Source organism: Anolis carolinensis, chromosome 1 (assembly GCF_035594765.1).
Source record: "Anolis carolinensis isolate JA03-04 chromosome 1, rAnoCar3.1.pri, whole genome shotgun sequence".
Taxonomy (NCBI): Eukaryota; Metazoa; Chordata; class Lepidosauria; order Squamata; family Dactyloidae; genus Anolis; species Anolis carolinensis.
The window spans coordinates 319,160,902-319,186,868 of NC_085841.1; the positions used below are offsets into that span (position 1 = coordinate 319,160,902).

At 42.4% G+C, this 25,967-nt stretch overlaps 1 protein-coding gene across 2 annotated transcripts; it reads left to right on the forward strand.

The window, feature by feature from the left end:
* The first annotated feature begins 14,622 nt into the window (after positions 1 to 14,622).
* On the forward strand, positions 14,623 to 24,672 carry gjd2 (gap junction protein delta 2). 2 transcript variants are annotated; one of them, XM_003214476.3, is made up of 2 exons: positions 14,623 to 15,331; positions 18,542 to 24,672. In XM_003214476.3, the coding sequence occupies exons 1-2, from the start codon at positions 15,261 to 15,263 to the stop codon at positions 19,383 to 19,385; spliced, it is 915 nt and encodes a 304-aa protein (XP_003214524.1). In that variant the 5' UTR covers positions 14,623 to 15,260; the 3' UTR covers positions 19,386 to 24,672. The 2 variants fall into 2 exon arrangements, with proteins under 2 accessions (XP_003214524.1, XP_062824287.1); XM_062968217.1 differs by having other exon boundaries at positions 15,232 to 15,335.
* Positions 24,673 to 25,967: the final 1,295 nt, after the last annotated feature.

Genomic DNA, 25,967 nt, shown 5'->3' on the forward strand with positions numbered 1-25,967 from the left:
GACCATATGGCACGGCACACACAGCCCTGTCCTGCAGCAACCTTGCCTCAGGCAGTTTCCTCATATTGTCTAATAATATTCCTGCCACTGCAGAACAACTTGCTTGACTATCAAACTGACTTGAGGCTGAGGAGATATCTTATGTGTGAAGCTGATTTCATATCCCAGTTCCTAACATACATTGTAGCCTTTCTCAGGATTATTTTTACTCATATTTTAATATACATTTTGTAAGTAGTTTACATGTAGAGATAGCTTGTCCAGACTGTTCAGTGAATGTCATGACATGTTGTACAACAATTGTTTCAGCTACTGTATCAGAGTGATTCCTTCCTTGTGATATATTGGTGACAATATTGGCATACGAAATGAAACAACACTTTCTGAAATGATGCTGGTTTCCCAAACTGGGGCAATTAGCATCTAGGAAAAGTTACCCTTTTAATTCCAAAAAAGGTACCACGGGTGGAGAAGTGTGAGTCTTTTCCACGTTCTGAGGAAACTTTACCTTTTAAAAACAACTGACAAACAGAATGGTTCTTTCTTTTTATATATGTTTAATGGGCTTTGCATATTTTTTGCATATTATACACTCATAGAGTTGGAAGAGACCACAAGGTCCATTCAGTTCATCCTCCTGCTGAGCAAGTAATGCACACTGAAAGTACTCCTGACAAATGGCCACCCAGAATCTGTTTAAAAGCATCCAAAGAAGGAGACTCCACCACAGCCCAAGGCAGCACTGTTGAATAGCTCTTACCATCAAGAAGTTCTTCTTAAAGTCTAAGTAAAATTTATTTGTGGATCTATTGATTATTCACATGGAAACTACACTTTTCATCAGGTGTAAAGAACATCAACTATTTGTTTCTATGGTTAGGTTCATGTGATGCTACATGACTTTGGGATATCCCAAGTGTTAAAAGCAAACATTCCATGTTTCAAATTCAGTCCCATCCATCCATCTATCCATTCATCCATCCTGCACTCTGTCTAAAGATCTCTAGGTGGCATATAGTAAAAATGTAAATAATACAATAGTTTTAAAATCCCCCTCCATTTAAATAATGTATCAAAGGAAGGCAGATTAAAATTGGTCAAAGGAATTTCAAATTATATGCAACCACACACACGGGTGAATAGGTATAAAAGCCATTTTAGCACACAGTGATGTTTTTATTTGGAGTTGGAATAACAGTAATGTTGGCATCAATTGGATCTCCAAGGGGAGGGTATTTCATAAATAGGATGCCATGTTATAGAAGGCCATCATTCATGTTCTTCCACAGCATAATCCCTTGTCTGATGGAACATAGAATAGAAACTCTCCAGAAGATCTCAAGCAGGTCACTATATGGCAAATATTCATGATTTCAATAAAGCCACTGTAGGCAGCAGTCTTGTGCACAATTACCTACCAGTAGAGATGTGTGTGGTATTTGTCTCATATGTGTCATTCACATTTCTGTTTTGTACTGTGCATTCGGATGGCACAAAACAGAAAGACCCCCAACGAAACAAAAACTTACTTGAAACAAAAGGCAGGCAGGAGCCAATATCGGCTCCAAGTCTGCCTTTCGGATCAATCAGCTGATTTTGGGAGGTCAGACGAAAACTAATCAGGGCCTCAATGAAAGCTGGGACATGAAACAGAATGAGGTAAGTCTCGAAAGCACATCTCTACCTGCCAGTAAGCTGACAACCTAGAGGAACCCACTACCAAATATAGCTGCATTGCGTTGTATAAATTGCCAGTTTCTCTCTCCATGGGGACAAGGTTTCATTAAAGATGGCCTGTCATTATTTTGATCGTTATTATTTGAAAAGGTGATATAGTTTTGTTATTATTTTAATTTGCTTGGAATAAAAATAACTACTACGATAACCCTGGTGGGATGTGAAGGCATCATTAATGGAAAATCATCTTTCCCTCACTTTTCTCCATTCTTTCAGTTCATTTCTTTTGATTCTTAAACTACATTTTGTAAAAGTGTGAAGATGGTTTTCATTTCAGAAACTAGGCCTGCAATGGAGTGAACTAGATCCTATGGAATTCAGGAATGTCTGCCCTGAGCTGTTAATGGGGCTGAAATCCAGAAGCTGATGCTTTTTTAAAAAGTCAGGTGCGACTTGAGAAACTGCAAGTTGCTTCTATTGTGAGAAAATTGGCCGTCTGCAAGGATGTTGCCCAGGGGATGCCCGGATTTTTGATGTTTCACCATCCTATAGGAGCCTTCTCTCATGTCCTCCAATAGGGAGTTAGAGCTGACAGATGGGAGCTCACCCTGCTCCCCTGATTCAAACCACTGACCTTTTGGTCAACAGTCCTGCCGGCACAAGGGTTTAACCCTTTGTGCCACTGGGGGCTCCGGAGCGGACACTGAATTTGTTCTTGTTGTTCCAGTTGTCACTGGGGATGTAGTTCATCCCTGATTTTCATCTGGAAGGAAACAACAAGAAATTTTAGGAAGATCTGCAGTCTTGGAGCCCTTTTTAAAATTCTGGGCTTATTCTATTAAAAATTCACAAGTAGTTTTTTCTCAAGGAAAACAGCCTTTTCTACCCAGAAAACGACTAAAAATCCCATTAGGCAATTATGACCCGCAGTTACATATTCATAACTGCTACATATTCATGATCCCTATGTAGCCCCTGGTTTATAGAGAGCATGTAAGGAAAGAGAGGTGTCCTCATAAGTTTTTATGAATCAAAGATAATCCATTGTGATCATTTCATTAATACGCAGGCTGACATCAAATGAAAATACTGGAGAGCAGATGGTTTAGAGATCTTAAAGATGGATGTTTTCATTTAGGCAGCTAATTATTTAGCTGTTGTGGCTTAAACCAAACACTGTCTGCAAAGCTGACACCATTAGTCTTTGAAGGAAAGCTCCACTTGTTCCACTTTGTGCCTTGCAATTGGAAAGGCTTTTACGCACCACAGTGATGGATGATAGCTAAAGAGTGAAATCACTCATCCTGATGGAAGAAATACAAATACATATGGAAATGTTTATCTCCTCTTCATGCATCTGTTAAATATCTGTATTCGTTTCACAAGGTAACTTTTACAAAAGTTACAAAAGAAGGAAGAGGATAGGAAAGGAAAAAAGGCAGAAGATGGAACTATAGCTGTTCCTCTACATTTGATTTGATTATTCGCAAATTGATGTATTTGTATCATCTCTGCTGCTGCTCTATATGCAACTGAAAAAAAAGTTTTCTCTAGGCAATTCAAGCTCATCCAGCACAATTCTATGATCAACCCCTTGTAGGCCTATATTTTTCCACTTTTGTGAGGATCCTTCATCTCTAATATTTATGAAAGTTATGTGATCTGACTATGCATAGGATATGTGGGTAGGTCAGATATATTATATTAATATAATCTGGCCACATTTCCAAAAAATATATTCACTGGTAATGTAGGTTACATTTACACAGTAGAATTAATGCAGTTTAACACCACTCAAACTGCCATGGCTCAATGATATGCTATCCAGGGCATTGCAGTTTTACAAGGTTTGAGCCTTCTCTGCCTAATATGCTGATGTCTCATCAAACTATAACTCCCATGATTCCATAGAATTGAACCATGACAGTTTAAGTTATGTTGATTTTAATTAATTCTGCAGTGTAGACACCTATGCCTGCATAACTAAGGACCTTATCAGACACAAGTTCCCCTGAAATTCTACACACTTCTAAAACATTCCATAGATGAAGTGTCACCAAGCCCTTCAAATGATACAAATCTACTTCCAGCTGTCATCTGTGGTGTTTCATCTATGAACTGTCTTAAAACTGTAGAAAAAAGGGGGGAGGCAGGAAGAAATTGTCCTCTGAGCTCCTGATGTGCATGGAAATGGAAGAAAATGCTTCAAAACATGTGGGATGCGATCTGTCAGATTCATCCATGTCCTTTCATTTCAGTGACATAAGACGATGGGCATTCCTATGGGCAGTCTCCTCCTGAGCACTGATGCTCCAGTTCTTTTCCCATGTCTTTTTTTTACATTTTAAAAAGTATCTTAAAGAAATTGAGCAATTGAAAAATATCGCCACTTTGATGTTTCAGACTTCTGTGATTTAGAAGTTTTTCTCAAGTAAAAAGAAATGAAATGAATGAGGAGTGGGCAGGGAATGTGTTCACTTATGCAGAATGGGAGAAAGATAGCATCTGATGGGATTTGTAAAATGGTATGAGATCTTTTAAAAACAGGACAATTCGCTGTGCTAGGAAGATCCACCTCCTGCTTTCCACATCTCAAGTGATGAGGCCCTTAGTAACACCTCTTGGCCCAGCCTCTCTAATCTACCCTAAAAGCCAACCACTGGATTTGGCAAAGGGTTCCATTTAGCTTCCAATCAGGCATAAATAGAATGATATTTCCTTTTGACAGAAGCTATGATTCTGATAGCCCCAGCCTTGCCTATGGCCAAGGTGGGGTGGAAAAACTAACCCAGGGGTCCCCAACCTTTGGGCCTCCAGGTGTTTTGGACTTCAGCTCCCATAGTTCCTAACAGCTGGGAAACTGGCTGGGATTTCTGGGAGTTGAAGTCCAAAACACCTGGAGGCCCAAATGTTGGGAACCAATGTTCTAACCTGATCTGAAGCTGAACTAACTTTCGCTGCATTTGTTGGCTTGGTGTTTAGATGAAATAGGGTGATTAAGTTAAAAGTAAGACTAAGAAACCATACCGGTAATGAATTTGTAATGCTAGGTTATGAATCCATAACTGAAAATTTAAATACCAAATTATTTGTTTTTTTTAAAAAATGTAGACTTTAAATGTTGGAAAATACCTAAAGCTGTGTGGTCACAATTCCTACAATATAACAATTCCTGGAGAATACTTACTCTCCCAGCTTTGGAATACAAGTATTTCAGCAAGAACAAAAGACCATGGGATCTAACTATTTATTTATTTAATTTATATACGGCTCTTCTTCCTCAGGGGCACCCAGAGCAGTCTAACTATGCGGACCATTATTTAAATTCCATGTTTCAGGGATATAGTTTAAAAGAAAGTGTGTATCTACAAATAAACATTTTTCCAATACAAACAACACCACATGATGCAGCAAAGCATTATCAGTATTTCATTGCCACTATTTTCCTGATAGAAAGAAATGTCTTTCTAAATATTTACATTTATTTTTATATTAAAATATTTCTATCCAACACTCTTGCATGAGATTTCAGGGCTGCATATAATCAAAACAATACAAACAGTTCAGAACAATGTCAGATTAATAGATGTTTCAGGGGCAGGTCCAATATACCTGAAACATCCATTTTTGCTAATTAATCAATGAATTAAATCTAAATAAATTGCAAATCTTCAAGCAAGGACAGTATGCATTGGTTGATTAGAAACGTATGACCTAACTTTGAATGCAGTTTCATTCTAATCCCTTTAACATTAAATTTAATACTTTCGAATAAAAATTATAAACTAGATGTGATGGGTTCAGTTTCTATTAGGATGTATATTATGACCGAAATCTTGTAGTCTTTACGTATATGTAAGCAGCACTATGTAAGTGCTATGCAGTGCTATGTAAATGCTATGCAGTGAATTCTGGCTCAACCAGGATTTTCCCTGCAAGAGGCAGAGCAGCAGTCTCACTTATCCAAGTCAAGGTGTATGGTAGCTAAAGGGAGCCAAGTTATTTTTGGAACACATCGCAGGTGATTCCAAAATCCCCTCTCCTTGTTTCTAACTAAAATAAATAAACAAATAAAGGTACTAAAAACAAAGTAAATGGCTACTTTGCTAAAACTAAATATTCTGCTTTTTATGACTTCCCAGATCCTAGGCAACACCTCACTTTATCTGATGATGGGAAGGTTTTGGTGGCAGGAGCCACTTTTCTACTGTAATATCCTCTAGAATCTGCATAGATGGCTAAAATGTTAGGAATATATATATATGAGAATGATCTTTATATTTCAAATATGTTTTAATTGCTTTTACATTTGTGTCTAACTGAAATTTTGGCAGTATTGTCTATTTAACAATTTCTAAACATAGGACTTATATATGACCTCCACTGCATTTTGTTTAAACGTATACATTACCTCCACTGCATTTTATTTTAAGCTTATATGTTGCATTTTATTTTAAATTTATACTCAAACTGCCATATTAGTAGAAAGACAGGATAATAAATAAATAAAAATAAACAAGCAACCTGGCTGGAAGTCTCCTTTTGATTTTAAATATCAGTTGTCCTCATCCCTTCCTTGCATCCTACTTAATGGGTAGATTAAGGCTCTTTTGTCCTGGCTTTATTCGGTCAAGGAAAAAGGCAAAGGAACCTCGACAAAAACAACCATGGTGGATCATAGGCCCCTTTCACAAAGGTGAATAAAAGCCCACATTTTCTGCTTTTAATTGGAGTATATTACAGTGTGGACTCAGATAACCCAGTTCAGGGTTATAGGGCTGTATGGAAGGGCCCCAAGAGGACCAAAGTATGGTCCTGGAGCTATATATGGACCCTTCCACACAGCCATATAACCCAGAATATCAAGGCAGATAATCTCACTTTATCTGAGTGTGGACTCAGATAACCCAGTTCAAAGCAGATATTGTAGGATTTTCTGCCTTGATATTCTAGAATATAGGACTATGTGGAAGAGCCCTAAGGATCCAATGGTAAACATGGTCCTGCAGTAAAGGACGCTGTACTAAACTGCCCGGAGCTTTACTTGGGGAATGAAGTGTATTTTACAAGTATATAACACTGAAGAACGTCGACTCAGGTGAATGATTTGGAAAATGTCTTTATTCTCCTACTATGTCATGATACTGTTGGTTGAGGGAATTCACCAGCTAAAGCACAGTTCTGACACCTCTTTGGCAGAAGTTGTGTTATGAGAATAACATAAATAAGCTGGATCGCCACAGCCGGCTGACCCATAATTCTTTAGAGACAGATTAACCTCTCCTTGGTACCCACACTATACATCAATAAATATCCCTTTTCAACCTTGTCTCACTCTTGCTGGTAAACCACAAACACACAGGATGTGGAAGAGAGAACATCTTTCTCTTGGATACGTGTGGTGTACTTTGAGGACGCAAAGGGATTTTAGTGTGTGCGCACACAAGCACACAGAAGTACATCTCCTTTGCGTCGAGGCAGTACCCCCTCCTTAAGGGGGGGGGATCTGACTTTGTAAAACAGCACAGGCTACAACTGATAAAATGTTCTCAAAAGAGCCGCTTTTAAAAGGACTGCCTACAATATTGCTGTTTCATTAAGAAACAGCTGGTTTTAAGCTAGAGAAGATCAAGCTAACCTTAATCCTAGGGGATTGTGAATAGAATGTAGGCTGGTTTACTGACAAAAGTGCCACATTCAGCAAAGCACACATTCTGAACAGCATAGCAGGTTGAAAAACTTGGGTTCTTAGGCTGATAAATCCTCAGAGAGACAGACACACAGAGAGAAGGGGCTTATAGAGGCTTCCTTCATCTTTGTCCTCTGTGTCTTACACCTTTCCCCAGCCTCTTATTTGTAACCTTGGCAAGCTTATAAAGCATGGCAGTTTGACTCCATTTGATTGTGGATTTCAGATCTGTTCAAACTTCAATCAAAACCTCAGAGGAGGAAGACAACAGATAAAAATGTAAAGCAGCAGAGGCTGCATTGGCACAGCAGTGCCAGTTCCAAGCCAAGGCAGGACTGACATAATGTGCATCCCATATATGAACCATCTGCTAGCAGGTAGTAGGTCTGCAGTGCCTCTGAATAAATACATTTTGTGCTTTCGACCATGAGCAGGAAAAGCCACTGTCTCATTACACATGATTCCTGGTTTTGTGCAATACAAGGAGCTGAATTATTTAGAGTCATACTCTAGCTGAAGGTCATCAACCTGAAAAGTCTAAAATTAAGTTAGTTTAATGTGTTGAAATTAATGTCACATAGCTTGTAATGGTGCCACATGATATTGGTCTTGTGCCTTGTGTATTCCTTAAATATTTGCAATGTTGGTGACTATGGGATGTAGTTGTAGATGATTTTTATGACTAACTAAAGGGATTTTATTGTTCTTCCTGGAGTTAATTAAAAGTTGCTGAGCAGTATATAAGCAGTGTATTTGGGCCTAATTCCAAGCTGCTGATAAAACCAGTTTGTCAGCAGAATCAGGTGGGGATTTCTCCTTCTTGCTGCAGACCCCCCCATACACCCTGACAACCTGCTCTAGAGATCTTGGAAACCCTTCAGAGTCAATTTTCAGGTGGTGCCAAAAGCCACAGGTGGGAAGACATGGAAGAAAATTCTGTTGTGCTTTTGCCTTAGTGGTAAAGAGTGGATCATGATACTACTTTAACCATTCTTTTTATGTCATTCTGCCAATTATATAATTCCTCCCATGTCAAAGGATGTCTATGTTGCAGGCATCTTGTGGGTATCAGAAGAATAAATGTCTCTGGCACATTTAGGGAATCACCCTGCCAATAAGCTACATCCCCTCCTCCCAAAAGCCCTGGTTCTTTCTGCAAAATATCTACATTGTTACGTCAAGGTCTCGTGGGGTTTTTTGTACCCTAGATATTTGCCTTCATGGTTGGACTGTCTGTGATCATATTAATATCCAACAAATTAGGTTGGCATGAGGTGCAGGAATAATATATTAAGCATTTCATGTTTTGTTTTCATTTTTTTTGAAAAACAATTCTTTATTCTTTTCTCACTTTTTTAGCAAAAGGTGAAAAGGTTATTTAGTAAAGAAAGTAGAATTTAGATACCAAATCCTTGTTTTAGCAAAAGAATTTAAGAGATCTCAGGTTAGAAGAATCTGAGATACAGTAGAGTCTCACTCATCCAAGCCTCGCTTATCCAAGCTTCTGGATTATCCAAGCCATTTTTGTAGTCAATGTTTTCAATATATCGTGATATTTTGGTGCTAAATTCGTAAATACAGTAATTACAACATAACATTACTGCCTATTGAACAACTTTTTTCTGTCCTATTTGTTGTATGACATGATGTTTTGGTGCTTAATTTGTAAAATCATAACCCAATTTGATGTTTAATAGGCTTTTCCTTAATCCCTCCTTATTATCCAAGATATTCGCTTATCCAAGCTTCTGCCGGCCCGTTTAGCTTGGATAAGTGAGACTCTACTGTAGCAGCTTCTAGGCTTCTTGTCTCTTCAATATTTGCAATAATGTCCCCTGTTACCCAAAACATGATCTATACTTTTGAAGATATTGTGTGGTTCATAGAAATGTGTATCAAGTACAACCCCATATCCATGGCTTTGACACTGATAGTTTCACTTATCCACGCTCCATGAAATATTCCCTCCCTGGAAGTGTTTGTGGGTCTCTCTTGGTCCTCCATCATGATTCAATGGTATGTTTCTAGGTAAAGTATAGTCAAATATAGGGTTTGCTCTTATCCATGATTTCAGGTATCCATGGAGAGTGGGTGGATCTTTGCAGATACCAGGATTGTACTGTATTATATATTTGCTGTTATGTGATTATCAAGCTTATCATGGGGTTTTCTGTGGTTACTCTGGTACTGATCTTGATGTGACAAGAATAGGAGTTGTTGCATTTGCCCTAACCACTGGTCTTTCTTTCTGTAGTGGTGGAGGAAACTGGTCCTGATCCACAGGGACAGTTTTCTATGCCTCTTATACAGTATTTACTCGAATGTAAGGCACACCCTTTTTGGCTAAATGACCTTGCCGAAATTGGCGTGTGCGTTACATTCAATGGTACATTTCAATAGCACCCCAAAGAGGGATTCCCAACTGGACTCATTGAGGATCTGAATGAGGCCAGCTGGGAAGCCACACCCCTCCAACAAGCCAAGGCTGGTGGGTTCTTCAGTCTCGGCATTGGGAGGTACTACTTCCCTCCCAGTTGGCTTCTCCTTCTTCTCCCAGCTGGGAGTAGTAGCAGAAAGCCCCCTCTCTTTCTCCCGGGTTTTTGGCGCTTCTCCCAATCGGTAAAATGTCAAAAAGCACTGGCTACTCTCTTGTCTCTCCTCAGATGAGAGGCAAAGCAGCACCCCCCCCCCCCACTAAGTCAAGTCAAGTGGAATTGGAACAAAATTGATAGAAAATCTTTTTTTTTTGTAATGTGCACCTCAAAACTGAGGTGCACATTACAATCGATGGTGCACTACATTCGAATAAATACAGGTATTATGCTGGGTAGCAAATATTGTCAGAAATGCTCCTTCCTCTAAACCCCCCCCCCCCCAAATCTGCTTTTGTTTTGGGGTTTTGATATTTAAAAGTGCAAGAAAGCCCAGCAAACTGTTTAAATACCTCCTGGAAGTTTCCAAGGGATGCAATTCACTCTTTTTGTGGCCAGAAAATGCTCTGCATAGAGTGGTCAATGAAGTACAAAAGAATATTGATGTACTACATGCAACCTAAGGATCACCTTTTGCCCAGCACTGCTGTACTTGTTATGGGAACCCAAAGAGAGTGTGCTGATATGATGAAGGATGGAGCTATCTGCTCAATTAATATTAATCTCCAATTGCTTGTCTACTCACTCTCCCTTTGGGTGGTACAGGAATTAGACCCTGCCAGGTCTCAGCCTCTTCACTGTTATAAGAAATCGAGAGAAATGGACTGGCAGGGCAAGCAAGATTATATGGTGTATCTGCAGCAACTTCAGCTGCAGTATCACCAAGAGCATCTAGGAGTAGCATCTTCAAACAGTTTTGTGTGGGCAAATGAGTAGCAAAGAAGCAGGAAGAAAAATGCAAGCAAGCAAAGGATTGTCTCATGTCCAGTCCTTCTGACAATGTAGTCCAGCGACGGAAGAGGATGGAAAGGAGGCAGGTCTGTTCCTCCACAGTAGAAGACACAACAGTGGGGCTGGGGCAGATAAGACAGGTGATTTACTACAGGATACAGTGTCAATCTCTAGTCTTATGTAGTGGTTTGAGCATTGGACTATGACACTGGAGACCAGGGTTCAATTGCCTGCTCAACCATGGAAACCCACTGGGTGACTTTGGGTGAATCACACCCTCTCAACCCCAGAAAACCCTGTGGTATGTTCACCTTAGAATGTCCATAAGTCAGGAACAACTTGAAGGCATACAACAACAACAAAGAAGATATGCCCATCACATCCAAGGTAATGTATTCCAATACCAAATAGTTCTTAAAGTAAAAGAGTTTTCCTAAATGTTTAGGTGCAATCTTTTCCCTTGTACTTTGAATATACTGGAGCAGCAGAAAGCAAGCCCATGCCATTTGCTAATGACATGTCATCAGATATTTAAAGAAAAATATTGTGTTACCCCTCAGGACCTCATCAGATGAAGATCCATAAGCTGGGGGACAACGGGGGAATCTATACGGCAGTGGAGGAAACCATGGGGCAGCACATCACTTTGTCCCCTTAACTTCATACAACATTTTCCGGCTGCCCCTGACTTCCTCCCACATGGTTCTCAGCTTTGTGAATGAGAACACTGGTAGTCACCCATGTTCTCAGAGCTGCCTCTGACCATGCTGCCGAGATGGAGCCCCGCCAGAAGTTGACCTGCATCATGGGTTGGGCTCTAATGGGCAGAATCCTGGCTGCATCTTGGCAGCGTCCTAGGATGGGGGGAAAGCCCCATGTGATGAAGTCACCAGTCTCCTCTTCCTCAAGCTACATACCCAGCACCCCATGTTGTTCCACACAAGGATTAGTTTCCAGACTGTTGACCATCTTGGTTGCCCTTCTTTGGAGATGTTCAGCAGTGCTAGCTGGTGGCTTCTATGTCAGAAGACAGAGTAGTGAATCCATTATGACTTTTACTTTGAACTTGAAAGCTGCTATCCTTCTGAAACCCATTCCCAAGAAAGTTTGCACCAAAACTCAGAGCAGACCCCCCATACACAGGAGACGGCAGCTGCTACTACCTCAGGGAATGCTGATAAAGTGTCTTGGGCAAACTGCCTAGTTCTCTAACAAGAAGGGAAACATTATGTCCCTATCACACAGTGTCAAAGGCAACACTCTGCCTCATGGCTGAACTCTATCCTTGGATCCTCCTTGGTGCAGGGGCATAACTATTTGCCCAGTAAATATGTCTGGGGACATCTTAAATGTTGAATTTTCTAACATTTTCCTGAATTTTCCTAACATTTTCTCCAATTGACCTTGCTCTTCTTTTCAAACTCAGACTTGAGGCCTATAACTATTTTGGACTCCGAGTCGCAGAATCTTCCAGCCAGACAGTCCCCCAAAAGAGGGTTTCCCCAACCTCAAGATTCCCTTGGCCTCAGCTGCAGCTTTGCATCCAAGAGTGGGATATGAAAAGGGTCATGAAGGGCAGGGCCAAAAGTCAAGATGGATGACAAAATCCCCTTGGATCAGCTGTGCCTCATCACCATGACAAGGCTGTGTTCCACTTTGGTCGATCTTGGGGACTGAAGAACCAAGGGGATGCAAATTAGGTCCCTATCCTCCCAACTGACTGCCTTACACCTCAGCTGGAGAAGGGGAAGAGGTCTGGACCCCTCATTGTGTGCCTGTGTATGCGTATGTGTGTGTGTGTGGGGGGGGGGGGGTTGCTCTCTGCTCAGCCTTCCCCCTTCCCCCTCCCATGACCATCCACAAGTTGAGCAGACAATCCCATGGACTCCTCATTGTATGCAATCATCTGTGCCTGTGTATGTATAGAGCAGTGGTTCTCAACCTGTGGTCCGTGGACCACCAGTGGTCCACAAGAACTAAAATATGGTTTGCGGCCTCACTATGGATAATAATACAGCCAAACCATTTTTTTCTTGGTGTCTTCATTTTTAGGCCTGTTGCTGGGGTTATTTGGCACACTGATTCAGAAAATTGCATTGGATAGACCACATCAGCTCTAGATTATTAAATATGGTTTTTTTGTGGGTGAGCAGATGGCGACTACTGGATGGCATATCTTCTGTATCAGAAACTAGAGCTGATGTGGTCTAACCAATGCAATTTTCTGAATCAGCACCCCAAATAACCAAACCAAATCTAAAGTTGACCAAAAGCTGATTCGTAACCCTTTTGGTACTAATGTTGGAGAGTGGTCCCTGGCAGGGCCATAGACCGGTGTGTGTTAAGGCTTCAGACCCTCCCGAAAGGGTTTTTTTTTCGTGTCAGGAGAAACCTGAGTCTCTTCTGGAGTGAGAGAATTGGCTGTCTGCAAGGACGTTGCCCAGGGGATGCCCGGATGTTTTGATGTTTTACCATCCTTGTGGGAGGCTTCTCTCATGTCCCCGCATGGAGCTGGAGCTGATAGAGGGAGCTCATCCACACTCTCCCCGGGTGGGATTCGAACCTGGCAGCTTTCAGGTCAGCAACCCAACCTTCAAGTCACTTAGTCCACTACGCCATCTGGGGGCTCCCCGAAAGGGTTCAAACCCCCAGAAACCTGGTTTACTCATGAATTTTAACTGGTGAACCAATTTATGAGTAAACCAGTTTTTTTTAGCTGACACATTTTTTTTGGGGGGGGGGGGATTTTGAACTTTTAACCCCCCCCCCCCCCCCCAGCTACCGCCCTGCACATCCTTCTCCCCCTTCCCCCATGGCCATCCTCAAGGCAGGCCTGTAACAAGGGGGCGGTTTTAGGGGTTCAACCCCCCCCCCCCCCGAAATTTTTCAGGTTATAAAAAAACCCTGGTTTACTCATGAATTTTAACTGGTTAACCAAATCCCCATGCTAAGTCTATGAGGAGGAGGGAGGGAGATGCTTGAAGGGAGAGAGAGACCCAAAACATTAAGAGTCCCTCCAGGCACTATTTCAAGCAGACATTGACAGGTTTGTAGCGGGGAGAGGTGTGTGCTAGGAGTTCAACCCCCCCCCCCGAAATTTTCAAAACCCCTCCCGAATTTTTTTTCTGGCTACGGCCCTGCCTCAAGGCATTGGCTTGGATGTCAATCCCATGGAGTCCTCATTCTGGGCCTGCATGTGTGTGTCTGTGGGGAGAGGGTCTCTCTCTCCCTTCAAGCATCTCCCTCCCTCCTCCTCAAGTTGAGCTGGCAATCCCCTGGACTCCTCATTGTAGGCGCCTGTGTATGTAGTACAGAGGACCGCTCTCTCATCCTTGTTTCTCTCCCCTCCCAAGGCATTGGCTGGCAATGGGCGCCTCTGTGTGTGTCACTCTCCTCGCATCCTTCTCCCTTCCATGACCATCCTCAAGTTGAGCAGGCAATCCCATGGACTCCTCATTGTGTGCGTCTCTGTGTGTATAAACAGTATAGAGAGGGTAGCTCTCTACTCATCCTTGTTTCTTTCCCCTCCCAAGGCATTGGCTGGCAATGGGCGCCTCTGTTTGTACATATGGAGGGTCTCTCTCCGCGCATCCTCGTTTCTTTGCCCTCCCAAGGCATAGGTTTTGTCTGGCAACGGGCTTTGTGTGTGTGTGTGTGTGTGTGTGTGTGCATGGAGGGTCGCTCTCCGCGCATCCTTGTTTCTCTCCCCTCCCAAGGCATTGGCTTGGCTGGCAATGGGCGCCTCTGTGTGTTTGTGTGTGCATCCTTCTCCGCTCCGTGACCATCCTCAAGGCCGGCAAGCAAGGACTGGCTGCTCTGTACCCTCTGTGAGCTGGGAAGCTTCCTCCCCGCCCGCCCGCCCGCCCGCCCCAACTCTCTCTGCACGGAGGCGGCCAGGGAAAAGGCCCTTCTCTCCTCAAGGACATGGCGATAGGCCACGTCCCGGAGAGCGCGGGCGGAAGGCCCCCGTGGGCCCGAGGAGGAGGGGTGCGGGGTCAGGAGGGCCCGGGTCCCACTCCGCTCCCTCCCTCCTCCCTCTCTCCTCCTCTCCTTTACCTGTCCCATGCTGGGCGCGCCTCCTCCTCCTCCTCTCTCTGTCTCTCTCTCCTCCTTGGCTCTGCCCTGCCTCCTCCCTGGGCGCCTGGGGCTCGGGGTGGGGTGTCGCGGGGGAGGCCCAGCCCGGATCCCGCCCGTGTGCCTCGGCCGCGGCGTGGGGCTGCTGGGCTCGCCAACCTGGCCGTGACGCAAGCAGCGGCGGCGAGCCTACTTAAGGGCGGGCGGCGAGGCGGGCGGGCAGAGACACTCAGGGCGACCTCGCCTCGGCTGCGCTGCGCCCGGCGACCCTCGCCGCCCTCCTTCCTTCCTTCCTTCCCGCCCGCCCTCCTTCCTTCCTCCCCCTCCTCCCCTCCCCTCCGCCGCCACCCTGGGCCCACGCCGCGGGGCTCCCCCACGCAGGGCGGCCAGGGCCGGCCAGGGACCGTCGCGCCGCCGCCGCCTCCCGATGAACCGCGATGGGGGAATGGACCATCCTAGAGAGACTCCTCGAAGCCGCCGTCCAGCAGCACTCCACTATGATAGGGAGGTAGGTAAGGAAGGAAGGAGGGAAGGAAGGAAGGAAGGAGACCCTGCCCGCCTTTCCAGCCCCCCCCCCTCCGCGCCCTCTTTGACCCCATGCTACGCGGGAGCTGCCGCAACCAGCAGCGTGGTCCCTTTGGCTCCCTTTGCTTCCCTCTGGCTCCCTCCCCCCCCCCCCCCCCCCATCCCCAATGCGCCTCCGAGCATCCCGAGACCCGCTAAGGCTGGCCGGACCCCGCGACTCACTTTCCGCAGCCCGCCCCACGCGTGTCCTGAGCGCTCCCTCTTCCCTGCACGGACAAGGCTGGAGCCCAAGGGAGACCGGGAGCCCTCTAAGGACCTCACCGCACTAGAGTTTGGATGCACTTTAAATCCACTTCAGGGAGGAGGGATGCGGTGTCTTTAAACAGCTCAGGCAGACAAGTCCTGGGCCTCACCAAACTACAAACCCCAGAATTCTGCAGGAGGCAGAAACCGGATTTAAAGTGGATTCATGCTCTCGTGTGATGTGGGACCAAGGGGAGCCCCCTCCTCTCCCCGCCGCTTCCCCTCCCCTACTCAGTGGTTCCTTCCTTCCATAAACTTCCCTGTCGCACCCTGGACCCCCAGCACCGGCCTCTTGGAGCTGCCAGGGCCTGCCTTTGGTTGCAGAGTTCACAGCTAGTGCAGAGGACTCTTTTAACCTTTCCTATAATCCTCCCTTAGCTTCCTCCCCTTCTCCAGCTTTCTCATTTTTTAACACAAAGTGGGTTGCTGTGAGTGTTCCCGGCTGTATGGCCATGTTCCAGAAGCATTCTCTCCTGACCTTTCGAAGGCATCTTCAGAGGTTGTGAGGTCTGTAGGAAACCAGAACAAGGGAGGTTTATATATGCGTGGAAGGTCCAGGGTGGGAGAAAGAATTCTTTGTCTGTTGGAGGCAGGTGTGAATGTTGCACTTAATCACCTTGACTACCATTGAAAAGCCTTGCAGCTTCAAGGCCTGGCTGATTCCTGCCTGGGGGGAACCATGGAAATGATCACAATCTGGCTATCAGTATTTTTTTTAAAAAAAAACAAATTCCAAAATCAGGACAGTAAATAAAGAACACCACTTTATTTATTTATTTATTTATTTATTTGTCATATTAGAAGTGAACCGAGGATACAAGTTGTAATGTATTTGAAAACACAAAGTTAAAAAAAAACACACAACAACAACAACAACAACTTGGCATTATACTAAATGTCCTTTTGACCAGTAACTGGCCACTTGGAGTGCCTCTGGTGTTGCTGTAAGAAGGTCCTCCATAGTGCATGTGGCAGGGCTCAGACTGCATTGTAATAGGTGGTTAACCAGTTAAAATTCATGAGTAAACCATTTTTTTAAGCTGAAAAATTTTGAACACCTAACCCCCCCCCCCCCCCCCGGCTACAGTTCTGACCCTAACCCAAACCACAAACCATAGCAGCACTCTAAAAACGGGGGAATTCCAGACATGAAACAACCAGGGCCAGCTAACACCTCCCAACAACCAGTCCTTGAAGCTGCAAGGCTTTTCAATGCTAATCAAGGTGATTAATTGCAACATTAACAGGCAAGAGGTTTATCTCCCACCCTGGACCTTCCACAGATATATAAACTCCACTTGCCTGGTTTCCAATACACCTCACAACCTCTGAGGATGCCTGCCATAGAAGTGGGTGAAACGTCAGGAGAGAATGCTTCTGGAACACGGCCATACAGTCCGGGAAAACTCACAGCAACCCAGCGATTCCGGCCATGAAAGCCTTGGAGAGTTACACAAACCATGGCAAGAATGGACGAGGTAGGAAGCAGAGAGAAGAAAAGTGTGCCTGTGTCATTTGCTAAGCAGAGTCACATTGGATCCAGAGCTGGTGATTGCAGCTTGGGAGGAAAAAAAAGGAAGGAGCAAGGGTAAAGTAAGGACAAGGCTTTTTTTTTTTTTTTTGGTTGGGTTTGCTTGGCTCCTCTCGCTTCGAGTGGACGAGGAGGAGGAGGGCTGATCAATATGCTGCATACCATCCATCGGAAAGCGCCGGCTGCCTTGGGTTTGAACAACTTCTGCTGGAGCTGCAGCTTGAGTTGGGAAGGGAAGGGAGGAGGTGAAAACCCGAACCCGCTGTTTTAAAAGTGTCATTGTGGTTATAGATCTCGCCCTATATAAGTCAAAGGGAGATTTGTGCTCGCAGGGACGAGGCGAGCGCTTCCTTCTACGCGCTGTAAACATCCGTATGGCTTTTCCTCCCTACTTCTTTTGAAACCAAACCTCTAAAAACAAACGCTGAGGCTGAGATGGAGGATCAGCACTGGACAGCTCCGCTTAAGAATTAGCCAGAAAGAAAGGTCTGTTCTTTTAGCGTGGCTTATTGAAACTGGGGAGAAGGTCAGAAGTGTGCTGCTTGAATTAAACCCACTCACCACCTGTTTATTTACTGTATAGAGATGGATCTTAAGAACCATGTGAAGAATACCCAAAATATGCCCTAAAACAATCAATGGTTAGTAAGTTTGGGTGCTAAAAGTCAGTTCACAACCATATAGGGACTGTGATCATAAAAACCGTAAATTAAAATAAATTCAATTAAGATGTAAAACATCAGTAAGGAATGACAATAACCAGCCTGGAAACGTCTACAAATAAAATATCTTTGCTTGTTTGTGGAAAGAATGTAAAGCGCTTAGATCAGGAGTGGGCAAACTTCGGCCCTCCGGGGGTTTTGGACTCCAACTCCCACAATTCCTAACAGCCTACCGGTAGGCTGTTAGGAATTGTGGGAGTTGGAGTCGAAAACACCCGGAGGGCCAAAGTTTGCCCATGTCTGGCTTAGATGGCTAAGACTACTTTTAGGAGAGCATCAAATTCCATTTCTGATGGTGGCTAGATCAAAGCAATAAGGAAGTTCATGAGTAGATTTGTTGTTGTTGCTGTTGTTGTTGTTGTTGTTATTCTTTCTACTCTGCTTTTTTCTTATGGTATGATTATGGTTCCCATTTCACCCTGCATGACCTCACTGTCTGTTGTCTCTGAATGTTGAAGCTTCCCCCCCTTTGGGCAACTGCCAACAGAGATCTGCTTTGAGCATTTATGTTCCTCCTTTAGTGATGGCAAGGTCTTATACAAACGGTCACCTTAGTTTTCCTGTGGCAATGTAAAATTATTTCAGAATTCCTCCCCTGCCCTGTACAAGTTACACTCACCCAACCTTTATTTTATAGGATTCTGCTGACCGTGGTGGTGATCTTCAGGATTCTTATTGTGGCCATTGTAGGAGAAACGGTTTACGACGACGAGCAGACCATGTTTGTGTGCAACACTTTGCAGCCAGGGTGCAACCAGGCGTGCTACGACCAAGCATTTCCCATTTCTCACATTAGGTACTGGGTGTTTCAGATCATCATGGTGTGTACTCCCAGCCTCTGCTTCATCACATACTCGGTCCATCAGTCTGCCAAGCAGCGGGAGCGGAGGTATTCCACCGTCTTCCTCACTCTGGACAGAGACCAGGACTCTATGAAACGGGAAGACAGTAAAAAGATCAAAAATACCATTGTCAACGGGGTGCTGCAAAATACCGAGAACTCCACCAAGGAGGCAGAACCAGACTGCCTGGAAGTGAAAGAGATCCCCAACCCAGCCATCCGAACGACAAAGTCAAAGATGAGGCGGCAAGAAGGCATCTCCAGATTTTATATCATCCAGGTGGTCTTCAGAAATGCCCTGGAGATTGGGTTTTTGGTGGGACAATATTTTCTGTATGGATTCAATGTCCCATCCATGTATGAATGTGATAGGTATCCTTGCATTAAGGAAGTGGAATGCTATGTCTCAAGACCCACGGAGAAAACTGTCTTCTTGGTCTTCATGTTTGCCGTCAGTGGCATTTGTGTGGTGCTCAATCTGGCAGAACTGAACCATTTGGGCTGGAGGAAGATCAAAATGGCAGTGAGGGGAGTGCAAGCCAAACGGAAATCAATATATGAAATCAGGAACAAGGACCTTCCACGAATGAGTGTGCCTAACTTTGGCAGGACTCAGTCGAGTGATTCCGCTTATGTGTGATGCTGTGACAGTAACTTAGTACTTTTCCAGGGACCATTGACCTAGTGGACAGTTGAATTAGGGAAAGAACATTGCTTAAGCAATTATTTCCTCAAAACACCAAGAAAGCCGTTAAGGTACTGGATCTGCACTTTCTAAACCACATGCAAACTGAGTGCTAAATAAAAGACTGGTGAAGAAACAGCTATACAACACCTTCAATCTGGCCTTACTGCTCAGTTACATTTCTCCTAATGATCCAACACTGTTTTGTTGATGGACCAGCTTTAGGGCAGGGTCTATTTGCCTAATTGACAGAAATGTATCCAGAATGTTTTTGTTTGAAATGGCAGGGAAGCCATTTCTTGAGGGGGAGGGCTGGGGGAGGGTTTTGCAGCAATATACAAATGCAAGCATGTCTATAAAATGCAGGATTGGAGTTAGAGGTTTGCACTATCCAGGCAAATGGCTACAATGTCCACCAGTACGTCTGTGAGATTCATCTCATGGATGCCTGATCTCACACTTGTCTGCCTGTGTGACACAGGTAATTATTACTGTGTATGGTTAGCATTTTTCTACCATTGTTTTTTTGTACAAAAACAATTATACAAAACAGTAGCGCTGAATCTAATTTTGCCATGATTTTTGGTTTTGCCTGTCTGCTCACACCAGAGACCTTAACCATTTAGCTTAATCGTTGTGCTAGCTGTGACCTACCAAATTCACAAATAAATAGTTACAGAAAACACAGTTCCCTGCTGTGTGCGGAAGCAAGACAGAATGACCTAAAGTTCAGCCAAGTTATGTATTTAACTACATTTCAAAACTCAGACACACACACCTATACCAAAGGAGCAGAATTTATCGCTATTAACTGTGAACAGATTCACCGCCTCTTTGCTCTTATTGATGTAAGTGCCATACTTGAAGTTAAAGCATCTAACTCTCTATTTAGTCAAAGGCTTAGCTAGGGGTCCCAACTTGAAATTATAGGGTTTTATATTTTCCTTTTGTTTGGATCAAGCTATTTTTGGTTTTGATTTTCTCTAGCTATTGCAATGGTGTAAAAAAAAAAAAGCCGATAACTATATTGATAAAGCAATTGCCTTTTTGTAAAATAGGAAGTTAACTTTCTTTTATATAATACATATATATTAGTAGCATTGCATTGTTATATCAAGATACAGTTTATATGGATATCTATCTAAAACATAGGGATGATTCTATTATAGCCTCTTTTGTATTTATGGCCTGGGTAACATCCAAAACATCTGGATAGCCATTTACAGGGTTGTTTGTTTTTTACAATGACATGGTGCTATGGTAGGGCAATGAATTTGGATAATTCAGTGATGCGGCATGATCCAGACAGTGCAGATTTAACTATTTGTGTATATGCATGTGTGTGTGGATATCCTCTCTCTCTCTCTCTCTGCCCTCAACTCATTTATTATTTTTCATAATGTGAGCCCATCGAGGACAGCAAATTATATATCTCAAGTATAATTTCAATTATCTGGCCTTTGACTAGGATGGATTATAATTCCATTCTGTCTATGTGTGTGTACAACACACATCAGATTATGGTTATAGGAATGTACAGAAACATAAGGATTACCTCTAGGAATACAAAATGTCATTCACATTAATTTTAAATACCTGGGCAATTTTAAAATTACAGACTTCTTATATATTTCTAATTTAATTTAAATATTACTCCCATTATGTGATCTAAAAGCTGCATAAGGAAACAGCTGCCCCCCTTCTTCCCAGTTGCCAAAAATCTTCTAGGTGATAAACCATCTGACTGGCTGAGCTCCACGCTGTTTCATCTATAGACAATATTCACTACGTTGTCTATGAGATCAACTAATAGTTCAGTGTATTGTAGGAGGTGAACATTTAAGAGATCGAGAAAACAGTCAGAACACTCAGTATTTTTACAGTTGCCAGCTCAGACATCTCTACTTCTTGGTGTTGAAAGTGGAAATTCCAAGATAGATTATACTGTATTTTATTTAAAGACATTTAGAATTTCTTTCCAGACCTTCATGTTTACAACGTAAAGGCTGGAAGTGGATGGATATAGCTGGGGCATGTAAGGACATTGGGCTGCAATGGAGTATGCAGCCCTAGGTCACTAACATATATGTGTGTTCTCAAGTGTTTAGGCTGAACATTTGAGTGGGACTTCTAGATCATATTTATCTGAGATCTGGTACCTATATTATGTAGAAAAGAATACATGCCTTTCCCTTTTTCTTAGCTCCACAATAATGTGTCCAGTGGGAATAATGTGTACAGATAGTTGTGCCTATCTCTACAAAATAGCCCCAACTGCATTTTTAGTTACACAATTTCTTATTGGCAATTTGGTCTCAATCCACATTTGAGTTTAATTAATATTTATATTTGTCTAAAATCACACAAATTATTCCTATTCCAGTCCAGATAATCTCCTTACCTTGAATGCATATGGGCATGATATCTACCTAAATGTAGAAGAGATCACATCATTGCTTTCAATGGGATGCATATTTTGGCAGATATCCAAATGTGCACCCACACTCTGGTGCAAATAGTCATGTGTAATGACACACAGTGACTATTATTATTATAATTATCATTCATACATGATTTTCCTTAAATGTTTGAGGCAACATGAACTAGATTGGGGAGCTCAGATAGTAGTGAAGAGTCATACAGTACAAAGACCAACACACCCAAGCTTTGAATTTAGGTAATCCATAATTAAAGGATGGGAAAATTTTCCACTAAGTTTACCTTATTATTGTTGCTGGAAATGAGACTGTCTGTTATAAAATGGTCTCCAGTGTTGGGTTAACATGATTATGTGCTTGCCTTTTTAAATAGACAAGCTTCTGTGTTCCATTTGCACTTATTTTGGTGTACAGTTCGATAATTTTTGAAATGAAAACTCATCAATCACTGTATTATGACTTACACTTGTGAAATTTGATCCTGATTCTATTTCAATCATGGAAGTACTGGGAAAATTCAAGGCATGCCATTTAGAGTTGTTTATTGCAGGCAGCTTTTTACATCAGACAAGGAGCTCTTAATGAACTGTTATTGTGTGATTGCATTTGGTAAATGGCCATAAGCATCTCTCTTAAATGTCAAATAGGCTTAGATGGGAGCAATACGTGATGGACTGCCTATTATCCCTAAAATCGAAAATATAGTTGACAGGATGTAGCATCAAGCTGGTTCACACATAGCCTGTAAGTCACTTATTATATTTTATTGTACACCTGAAAACTGGCCACACCTTGCCTTCAGTGAATAGTATGGTGTTTTAAGGGTGTGTGTGCGCAGTGTTACTCACACTAGTGAGGTTTTCACACATGCAATCCATCATTTGCTATTCTGACCCAAAAGTGATGAGTATATATTTGTATCACCAGTTCATTTACTCCTTTAAGTGATGATGTGTCACTGTGATATAGCTGTGTTAATATTCAGGATCTCGGCTGTGGGTTTTATTTCTTATTTACAGCAGACAAACTGAGGTCATACTAATACAGGGGCAAAGGAAGAATTTAGAAAGGTTTAAAACAGTGGTTCTCAACCTGTGAGTCCCCAGATGTTTTGCCCTTCAACTCCCAGAAATCCTAACAGCTGGTAAACTGGCTGGGATTTCTGGGAGTTGTAGGCCAAAACACCTACAGGTTGAGAACCACTGGTTTAAAATAAGACTTTATTGTGGAGCCACGGATTCCTTTCACATTTCTGCTCTTGCAAGACATTCTTGCCAAATTCTCCGGATTTCCATATTTCATAGCATCCCCTGTGCTCCATCACCCAGTCTCTCAGAAAGGAAATAATGCATTTATCAAATTAATATATATATTATATATTACATCAAAATAGGTAAAACAGATCTCAGGGTGGCTTATCTTCCTAATACCAGTCAAACAGTTTAAAATAATAAAAATAATTTAAATAAGCTAAAAGTATATTAAATATAATTATGAGTTACAACAGATGTAAAAGATTGAAATGATTTCAAAACTCTGTACACCAGTATTTGGGATTAATTAAGGAGCCTTTGATGAACAGGCAAGTTTTCCCTTGACTCCTAAATGAAATGAGTGTTGGCACCAGTTGGACATCCAAAGGCTCGAGTGTTAGATGGTCCTCTCCCATGTCCCTTGCCCCACCGCAGTATATTGACCTCACTGATGGGCCAGAGAGGATACCTCTCCTAGCAGAACTCAATTCCATTAGACAGGAACATGTAGGAAGAAATGCTCTGTCATATATTAAAGTCCTAAGTTATTTAGGAATCTAAACATCACCACAAGAACCTTGACTTCAGACCAGAAATGTATTTTGAGCTATATAATGGGCAAGGGAAGCACTATTGTACAAGCTGGGCTCCTCTCATCTCTGGAGTCAGTCCTTTAACTTTCCATAAAAATGAATGTTTTACAATTGATTATCAATCATTGTTATTTCAAAATATTTGTGGTCCCTCTCTACATATTCCTGCTATCCCCAACATATTCCTATTATCCAGTAATAAGTAACTGCAGAGCATGAATGTTATTTTTAGAAGGCAAAACATGGCAGCTAAAGATTTCCATCTGTAATATATCAAGCTCCTAAAGATTATTTTTTATATAGAAAAAATATTCTCAGCAAATCTGATTTTCATTTTATACACTACTGAAATAAACTTTAACCGCTAATTTAAATGGAAATTACATTATTAGTAATATCAGTAATAGTAGTATTAGTAGTAGGATTAGCAACAGTAGGCACAGTAATAGTGGTAGTAACAGTAAGTAACAAATAACTATAATGCACAATAAGCAATAGGCTATATACTCAGTGAAATCAATGGCAAAATAATACCTCTGGATTTCACTAGTTCTGGGTCATACTCAGCATTATTAACATTGTACAGATTCCATAGTATTAGATCCCTATCATAGTTTCCCATTGGTATATGTACTGGGAAAAATGATGAAGGCATGCCTTGAAACCTATCAGATGATATATTCCAATGCTTTTAGTGAAAAGCACAAAAATGGTACTCAAAAAAGCAATACTGGTGACTTTCCCCATTGCCACTACAGCAGCTTTTATATAGGCAATGCACAACTTGTTTACTAGACTGGAAACATGCAAATGGATGGGAATAAAGTGGAATATTAACTTCAGCCAACTGTGCAGATGTGTTTGCATGCATGGAATACTACAGCATTGTTAATACATGGAAATCCTTAACCCCGTAGGTTTTATTGAAAACTCAAATAAATCTATTTATAAATGACAACAGAGAATCTTATTTCAGTGACAGAAAAAGCAGCCAACTGCAAACATGGTTAGAAAACACTTTGGGGATTCTAGGCTGGGCTGACCACAGTTACCATTAAGGTTGGTACACTCTATATCTCAGCCAGTGTTATGAGTAGGTTGAAGTGAAAGTATGCACTGGGGCTTGGTGGATCCTTTATCCAATGCTATTGTTTGTTGTTTTGTTTGCCTTCCTTCTCAGTTTCAGGCTCAGCCTAGCTTCATGGCCCACCTGGGAGCATACAGGTGGGATGATATTTCAGTCTATGGGGGTTACTTTTGAAACTGCAGTAGGAATGTGGGGTGTCTGTGGCTGTAAGAAGTAAGGGAAGGAAGGAAGGAGGGAATGAAGGGGGCAAGAAACATGTGAGAAACTGGAGTTAGGCAATCTATCACTTTTGAATTAAATTCATAATTTCAGCTAAAGGAGAGCTGTTTCCTATGTTTCTGTTGATTTAATGCAGTGGTTCTCAACCTCGGGTCCCCAGATGTTTTTAGCCTTTAACTACCAGAAATCCTAACAGCTGGTAAACTGACTGGGATTTCTGGGAGTTGTAGACCAAAAATATCTGGGGACCCCAGGCTGAGAACCACTGATTTAATGCATCTATTCCAATTGACACTTTGAGTCAGATTGCGGGCATTATGGCTGAGCAGGACCGGTTTCTTGGGACTGAATGTGAAATACCTGTACCACTACAACTTGCTTCCAAGTAGTTCAGTGGTTCTCAACTTGTGGGTCCCCAGATGTTTTGGCCTTCAGTTCCCAGAAATCCTAACAGCTGGTAAACTGGCTGGGATTTCTAGGAGTTGTAGGCCAAAACACCTGGGGACCCACAGATTGAGAACCACTGAAGTAGTTGTTAAGGACATGAGGAGGAGATCAGAACTTCTACACCCCATTATAGAATGTACAATCAGCCCTCCACATTCACTGTTAGAAGTTAAAGATCCCCATAAAAAGGAAAAAAAAAACCCATGAATTAAAAAAAAGTCACTTTTTTTTTTTACATAAGAGAACATCTCTCTGTGAATCTAGATATTTCAGTGTGACTCTGTGATCAACTTCAATTGGATGTTGGCCATAGAGTTGTGCTGAATGATTTAGAGATTCCTAAAAAGAACATGTCAATAAAATCTGCAGAAGTTAAACTTGAAACTGTAAAAGGCTGATTGTAATTCCTTTTATTAATTACAGTAGAGTCTCACTTATCCAAGCCTCGCTTATCCAAGCTTATGGATTATCCAAGCAATTTTTGTAGTCAATGTTTTAAA

Excerpts from the sequence above, each read along its gene's own strand:
- gjd2 (XM_003214476.3), top strand. The coding sequence starts at position 15,261 with ATGGGGGAATGGACCATCCTAGAGAGACTCCTCGAAGCCGCCGTCCAG. Across the intron at positions 15,332-18,541 it reads CACTCCACTATGATAGGGAG|GATTCTGCTGACCGTGGTGG; the intron begins GTAGGTAAGGAA and ends TTTATTTTATAG.